This window comes from Toxotes jaculatrix, chromosome 14, assembly GCF_017976425.1.
Source record: "Toxotes jaculatrix isolate fToxJac2 chromosome 14, fToxJac2.pri, whole genome shotgun sequence".
In the NCBI taxonomy this organism is placed as follows: Eukaryota; Metazoa; Chordata; class Actinopteri; family Toxotidae; genus Toxotes; species Toxotes jaculatrix.
Genome location: NC_054407.1, coordinates 3,939,260 through 3,947,162, shown reverse-complemented (window position 1 = coordinate 3,947,162; position 7,903 = coordinate 3,939,260). Strand labels below are relative to the sequence as shown.

Here is a 7,903-nt window from a genome sequence, read left to right as displayed (position 1 = left end):
TATTTATATTTTTCACTGTATTATCACCTCTCCTTGCATGTTCAAACAATACAGAGGAATTCCTACAATATCTTATATAATAATAAGTTAAAAACCCACTTACACAATTGCACTGGAACCAGTTTATACTGCTGTGACCTATACTCCAGACTTGTACCCAAAAGATGCCTGCTGCAAGTGCCCTTGGCCTGTTTCTGTTTACATGGTATTGTTTTCTTCTCTTTATCCTTGAGGACAAAGATAACCTGTGAAATTCCTGCTGGGTGCCTTTTGGGCTTGCTGGTTCAAAGGACAGCTTGGGGACAGTTTGTGACGTGTGTGGTCAGGACAGGTTTTTGTTTTTCTTTGACTGGGAGCAACAGGTGATAAGCCTCATGAGAAACCAATGATGTACTATATGTACTACATGTAGTGTAATGTTGGATACTGTATCATACAAGAGTATGTGAAGTGAATATGTATTGAGGCCAAAAACAAAGAAATAATTTAAAAATTCACATAACTAGTGTCATGCTATGAAGGATAATCAATCAACCTGAAATTGCCATGGAAAATGGCAACCAGTAGCTTTCTTAAACATTTAATATGATTGTCTTGGTCTGACATGGAATTTAAACTCAGGTATAGAGAAATAGTCTGATACAAATTAAATCTTACAAAGTCAGTTGGCCAGTCCTGCAACCAGGACCTCAGCTGTCTCATACATTCGATCACATCACATCCCATCAGACCTTGTCCCTGCTTGCCTCCGTACTAGAATTCTCATCTCCTTTACGTATCATTCAGTCTATTCCAGGCTCTAGCAGCACACTCGGCACACTCGGCCGTCCATTAAAGGTCTCATTCCCAGCTGTCTACAGTCCTTGTGTCTTTGACTTTTACGATCACATGAATGCATAAGGGAAGGTGTGAGGCACCTTGCCTGACTTAAGTTTGAAACTGGAGCCAGCAAAGCTATTGTTAGTATTTGTTCTTTGTTGCTGTGAAAGGGCACTTCTAAGGGGGTGTTGAGTTCTCATGGAGGCTTACAGGAGTTGACTGGTCTCTTGTCCTGTCTTCTCTGCATTCATTCAGACTATGGACCTCTGTGTGGACTCACATCCTGAGTACTGTTTGTCTTCTGATGAGGAAATGATCAGGACATGGCAAAATAACAGAAAGGTACTGTTGACCATTTAATGACCATTTTAATATCTACTTTTTTGGGTGCAATTCTTCTAAACTGCTGGAAAATAATCTAATTTCAAAAACTACAAAGAGATTTTAATTTTGCCATAATAAGCTCTTAATATCAATGTCCTATTTTGATTGACGAAATGGTGTTGTTTGAATTCACTAGGCCTCCCTTGGAGGACTCTACTCCTAAATACCCAGGGTTTGGAAGTCCAGAAGTCCAGATTATCTGCTGTCAGACATCTCTGCCTCTGCACTGTCCCAAATGTCCCTCCCTCGCCTGGCTTTGAAAAGAGCATGCTTGTTATTACAGAAAGAATGACCTCCATTAAGGAAATTAAGGTTAGTGGTTTCAACTTTCCTTGCTTAGATCTTCAGACATTGTAGTCTGCAATTTTATCAAAGTGTATGGAAATCCTATGAGTTACATTGATGTAAAAAGCAAGTGGGTGGGGTCACCACTGGATGATGTCCAATTTTCTGTTTCCAAAATTAGTAAAGAAATTTTAAATTGCTGTATGAAAATAAGTAAATCTAAATACTAATATCTGACTACTGCTGCTGTTTCTTGGTTGATGGACTTGTGTCACCATCTTTGTAACTGAATTAACTTCTTCAGTGAAGGACTGAGGCTGCATCATTCTGCAGTCTGTTCTCCTTATCACAATGTTGCTTGTGAGGCTTTTTAAAAGTCTTTCAGTGTCTTTTCATGTTTATGCAATCACCCCAAAGTTCTATCTGTTCATCAAAATTAATTTTGAGAAATACTGTAGTTACTGTTTATCTTGAATTGGTCTGTTGCAAGTTGTGATGCTTTAATTCCAAAGAAAAAGATGAAACCATAAACACCTCATCAGTTACTTAGCAGATATGTAGTATTTTCAGGATTAAAGTATCATGTCTGTGGGTAAGGGTTAATTGTGCTTCAGACTTCTTTTTCATTTACCTTCTTGGCCAAACTGAAAAAGGATGTGTGAGCGCCCTCTGCTGGTCATGTGATTGAATGACTTTTGCAGCGTCAGATGAATGAGGTGGAAATGTTTATTAGATTCACTTGATTATTGATAACCGCCATTGTGAGTGAAAATGAAATCATTTATGGTTCGCCCCTAAGAGACAAAGTTTGAGGCCACAAAGCTTAAAAGCTCATATGGACACATATAATGAAAACAGCCTGAGTGAACACGGTCTTCAGTCACGAAGACAATTTAATTTAAAAGCAATATCTGTTGAGTCAGTAATTTATGACACGTACATTGAATGGCATTCTTGTAATTTGTGCTCTGCCAAGGCCAAACCTGACTTATATGGAAATGAGTATAAATTCACAAATTAATTTAATACATACAAGTTGGTTCTCTTAACCGTAATTGTTTTATTTCAACAGAATTTATTTTCTGACTAACTTTTTGGGGGGGTCTGTTTTATATATTTAAAACACACAAATACAATTAGAATCATAGAATTGACTGGAAGAAAATACATTTCTTAAAACACAATTCTTCAACAACATAATAAGATATAAGACTTTTTTCCTTTGTCATTGTGTATTTAATTTATTTATTCGTTGTTTATTGTTATACTAATATGAGCATTTATTTTCTTTCAAACAGGAATTTGTTTATTTCATTCATTTTAGAAAATGAGTCACTGCCACTGTAACCTCTATATCCCTTGTCAATGCAAAGTCAAGAAATGTTCAGATGTAAATTAAATGTCTTCTACTGAGCAAAAAAAAAAAAGAAAAAGAAAACATGCTTAGGGAGACACCATTACACAAAGAGCAGGTGCCTCAGAAACCATCATTTTTGAGCGAACATCACTCTTCATCAAGTCCTTTCTGAAAAAAAGAAAGAAAATAAAAAAGATAAATAGTGAGTGTTTTTGATTTTATCAGAAGTATTAGTTTAACCTAAGTATTAGTTGGTTCTGTTATGGCACAGTGAACACAGATGTCTTTGTGTTATTTATCCTTTTGGCCCTTTGTGTTGTGTGTGGTGTTAGACCAGCACCTTATTGTTGTACAGTGTTTGAACAGGATGATTGTTACTCTTGGGAAGCATTTCTTTCTTTGGAGAAGTCTACAATGATTTTTTGGTTGGAAGGTCTACAGTAAGCTCTAAAATGCAAACCTAACACATTTTTAAATGTACGTACAGTAAGTTTACCAACCTTTGACCCCACATCACGGCTCTTAGCACGTAGCTTGTTGACCTGGGACTCAGCGATGTCAGCTCTTTCCTCAGCTTCATCAAGCTCATGTTGAAGCTTGCGGAACTTTGTAAGGTTACTGTTGGCCATTTCCTCCTATAAAACAGAAACAATACATATGTTATGTATTAAGTCTACTCAGATAGTTTCAATGTTCAGACGTAAGATTAGCATTTCAAATTCAGAGTACTTACAGCCTCCTCTGCAGCCTTCTTATATGATTTGACCTTTAGCTGCAGCTTGTCCACCAAATCTTGAAGACGTGCAAGATTTTTACGGTCTTCTTCAGTCTAAATGGTGCAAAACCAACATAAAATAAAAATGTGCATATATATTTACATCATTAATACAATTTTCATAGCATGAACAGGTTTTGGTAGAAAGTGATAGTTACCTGGTAAGTAAGCTCCTTTATACGTCTTTCATACTTTCGTACTCCCTTTACAGCATCACTGGCCTTTTTCTGTTCATTTTCCACCTCACTTTCAAGCTCCCTGACCTGCAGGATGTAGGATGTAATCACAGGAAAAGTCAGCCAACGCCCCTGTGCATTACATAGTGCAAATATTTCTGTTACATTTTTAAATGATGCCTGGTTCCAAAGACCCAACTTAAACTCACCCTGGCCTCCAGCTTCTGCACCTGCTTCTTGCCTCCCTTCATGGCGATCTGTTCAGCTTCATCCAGACGGTGCTGCAGGTCTTTGATGGTTTGCTCCATGTTCTTCTTCATACGCTCCAGGTGAGCGCTGGTGTCCTGCTCTTTCTTCAGCTCCTCTGCCATCATGGCAGCATCAGTAATGGCCTTCTTGGCCTTTTCCTCTGCATTTCTGCACTCCTGCGCTGCATCTTCTACTTCAGTCTGAAGCTGGGATGTATCAGCCTCCAGCTTCTTCTTCTGGTTTATCAGGCTAGTGTTCTGGTTTACATAAATAGTGCACAATTTTTCAGTGTGGAAAAAGACTATGAATAAAATCAGCTGAAATATATAGACCGTCACTTACCTGTGAGTGCAGCAGCTGCACCCTCTCACTAACATCCAACAGCTCTTGCTCAGCAAGTTTGCGACTTCTCTCAGTTTGCTCCAGAGCAACCCTCAGTTCCTCCAGCTCAGCCTGAAGCAGGTTGTTGCGTCTCTCAATAATGGCCATATTTTCCTTCATGTCATCATTGGCTCGCAGAGAGTCATCAAGCTGCAGCTGAGCATCCTTGAAGAGGAAAACCCAAAGGGCTTCATTTTGAGTTGTGTTTGTAAAAGCAACAAGATCACAGTTGTACTCATTCACGATCATTCATACCTTCAGATGTGCATGGACAGATTTAAGTTGTTTCTGGGCCTCAGCTGCCTGCCTGTTGGCCTGGCTGAGCTGGATCTCCATCTCATTGAGGTCTCCCTCCATCTTCTTCTTCAGACGGAGGGCCTCATTCCTGCTGCGAGTCTCGGCCTCAAGAGAGCTCTGAAGAGTGTCCACAGTTCGCTGTTGGTTTCTCTTGGCTTGCTCCATCTCTTCATCTTTCTCGGCCAACTTGCGCTCAATGTCGGCCTTCACCTGATTGAACTCAAGCTGGGCTCTGAGAATTTTCCCTTCCTCATGCTCCAGTGTGGCCTGGAAAGACAAACAGGATGTTACATTTCATTTTATGGATATTACTTGTTGTAGAGACATTAAGGTGCTTGAGGTCCTTTGTCATAGCACAACACACCTCTGCTTCCTCCAGAGCTGCTTGTATCTCTGACTTCTCTTGTTCCAGCTGTTTTCGAATCTTCTCAAGTTCATGAATACTCTTTCCGCCCTCACCAATTTGTTCAGTGAGATCAGATATTTCCTCTGACAAACAAAACATAACATTATCAATGGTTTACTCAGTAGAATACATGCTGCCATAGAGGTGTAAGCTGGTGTTACCCTTACCCTGCAGATTCTTATTCTCTCTCTTCATGGTCTCCAGATGTTCAAGAGATTCTTCATAGGAGTTCTTCAGTTTGAAGAGCTCAGTGCTCAGAGACCTGGCTTCCTTCTGAGCGCTCTCCAGCTCTGTTTGAGACTCCTCATACTTCTGTTTCCATTCTGCCAACACCTGAAATATACATGTTTACATGTCATTATATTCTTCATCATTCCTCATCATTCTTCATCCGCTTATTTGGGGCTGGGTCGCGGGGGCAGCAGTCTAAGCAGGGACGCCCAGACTTCCCTCTCCCTGGACACTTCTTCCAGCTCTTCCGGGGGGAACCCCGAGGCGTTCCCAGGCCAGCCGAGAGACATAGTCCCTCCAGCGTGTCCTAGGTCTTCCCCGGGGGCCTCCTCCCGACATGCCCAGAACACCTCCCTAGGGAGGCGTCCAGGGGGCATCCTAAATAGATACCCGAGCCACCTCAACTGGCCCCTCTCCATGTGGAAGAGCAGTGGCTGTACTCCAAGCTCCTCCCGGATGACCGAGCTCCTCACCCTATCTCTAAGAGAGCGCCCAGCCACCCTGCGGAGGAAACTCATTTCGGCCGCTTGTATCCGAGATCTTGTCCATTCGGTAATGACCCAAGCTCATGTCCATAGGTGAGAATAGGAACGTAGATCGACCGGTAAATCAAGAGCTTTGCCTTTCGGCTCAGCTCCTTCTTCACCACGACGGACCGGTACATCGACCGCATTACTGCGGAAGCTGCACCAATCAGCCTGTCAATCTCATGCTCCATCCTTCCCCCACTCCATCCTTCTCCTCCAACCTGGAGAGGGCAAGCCACCCTTTTCCAGTTGAGAACCATGGCCTCAGACTTGGAGGTGCTGATTCTCATCCCAGCTGCTTCACACTCGGCTGCAAACCGCCCCAGTAGATGCTGAAGGTCCTGGCTGGACGGAGCCAACAGGACAACATCATCCGTAAAAAGCAGAGAAATCCTGTGGTCCCCAAACTGGACTCCCTCCGGCCCCTGGCTGCGCCTAGAAATCCTGTCCATAAAAATTATGAACAGAACCGGTGACAAAGGGCAGCCCTGCCAGAGTCCAACATGCACTGGAAACAGGTCTGACTTACTGCCGGCAATGTGCACGAAGCTCCTGCTCCAGTCGTACAGAGACCGGACAGCCCTTAGAAGAGGGCCCCGCACTCCATACTCCCAGAGCACCCTCCACAGGACGCCATGAGTGACACAGTTGAATGCCTTCTCCAGATCCACAAAACACATGTGGACTGGTTGGGTGAACTTCCATGAACCCTCGAGCACCCTATAGAGAGAATAGAGCTCCAGTGTTCCATGACCATTGTTCCTCCTGGATCCGAGGTTCGACTAGCGCCCAATCCTCCTCTCCAGCACCCTGGCATAGACTTTCCCTGGGAGGCTGATGAGTGTGATCCCCCTATAGTTGGAGCACACCCTCCGGTCCCCCTTCTTGAAAAGAGGGACCACCACCCCTGTCTGTCACTCCAGAGGTACTGTCCCCGACTGCCACGCGATGTTACAGAGGCGTGTCAACCAAGACAGCCCTGCAACATCCAACATCCACTTGAGGTACTCGGGACGGATCTCACCCACCCCTGGTGCCTTGCCACCAAGTTGCTTTTTAACCACCTCAGTGACTTCAGCTTGAGTGATGGATGAGTCCGGCCCCGAGCCCCAAGCCCCTGTTTCCTCAACGGAAAGCGTGACAGTGGGCTTGAGGAGATCTTCAACGTACTCCTTCCACCGTTCAATAATGTCCCTGCTTCCCTCTCCTGAGGCGGCGGACGGTTTGCTAGAATCTCTTCGAGGGCGACCGATAGTCCTCCTCCATGGCCTCACTGAACCTCTCCCAGACCCGAGTTTTTGCCTCTACAACCGCCCGGGCTGCAGCACTCTTGGTCTGCAGGTACCTGTCAGCTGCCTCGGGAGCCCCACAAGCCAACCAGGCCCGATAGGATTCCTTCTTCAGCTTGACGGCATCCCTTACTTCCGGTGTCCACCACCGGGTTCAGGGAATTACCACCACGACAGGCACCGGAGACCTTACGACCACAGCTCCACTCCACTCAGACTCAATGTCCCCAGCCTCCCTAGGTATCTGGTTGAAGCTCTTCCGTAGGTGGGAGTTGAAGACCTCTCTGACAGAGGCCTCAGCCAGACGTTCCCAACAGACCCTCACAATACATTTGGGCCTGCCGAGCCTGTCAGGCCTCCTCCCCCGCCAGCGGATCCAACTCACCACCAGGTGGTGATCAGTTGACAGCTCAGCCCCTCTCTTTACCCGAGTGTCCAATAAATATGGCCGAAGGTCAAACAACACGACCACGAAGTAGCCAATGACCAAATGTATTTTAAGATTAACCTTATCAAAGTTTCTTTGCTTCTTGTCCAGAGCGGCAGCAGCAGCATTAGACCTCTCCACATCCACCATGAGATCTTCAATCTCATTCTGCAGTCTGTGTTTGGTCTTCTCCAGAGAGGAACATTTAGCATTCACTGCCTCAACAGCCTCCTCAGCCTCCTGCAGACGCTGAGCCAGCTTTTTTCTGAAAATGAAACACAGTTGTTACCTCGAGTGTTC

General features: G+C 44.4%; 1 protein-coding gene and 1 long non-coding RNA gene across 3 annotated transcripts in view; one reads left to right on the top strand and one right to left on the bottom strand.

The window, feature by feature from the left end:
- The first annotated feature begins 1,073 nt into the window (after positions 1 to 1,073).
- LOC121192944 overlaps positions 1,074 to 7,903 on the top strand; it is a 21,066-nt gene continuing 14,236 nt past the window's right edge. For both annotated transcript variants that reach the window (XR_005895255.1, XR_005895256.1), the window contains exons 1-2: positions 1,074 to 1,161; positions 1,340 to 1,515. This is a non-coding gene — a long non-coding RNA (uncharacterized LOC121192944). The remainder of the gene's footprint in view (positions 1,162 to 1,339; positions 1,516 to 7,903) is intronic.
- The window catches only part of LOC121192941 (myosin-7-like), a 13,145-nt gene continuing 7,493 nt past the window's right edge, over positions 2,252 to 7,903 (bottom strand). The window contains exons 28-37 of the mRNA XM_041054975.1: positions 7,685 to 7,868; positions 5,297 to 5,462; positions 5,088 to 5,212; positions 4,682 to 4,990; positions 4,388 to 4,591; positions 4,006 to 4,302; positions 3,779 to 3,883; positions 3,579 to 3,674; positions 3,346 to 3,480; positions 2,252 to 3,013 (exon numbers count right to left, since the gene is read on the bottom strand). Of these exons, the coding sequence (XP_040910909.1) occupies positions 2,993 to 3,013; positions 3,346 to 3,480; positions 3,579 to 3,674; positions 3,779 to 3,883; positions 4,006 to 4,302; positions 4,388 to 4,591; positions 4,682 to 4,990; positions 5,088 to 5,212; positions 5,297 to 5,462; positions 7,685 to 7,868 (1,642 nt within the window). The 3' untranslated portion in view covers positions 2,252 to 2,992. The remainder of the gene's footprint in view (positions 3,014 to 3,345; positions 3,481 to 3,578; positions 3,675 to 3,778; positions 3,884 to 4,005; positions 4,303 to 4,387; positions 4,592 to 4,681; positions 4,991 to 5,087; positions 5,213 to 5,296; positions 5,463 to 7,684; positions 7,869 to 7,903) is intronic.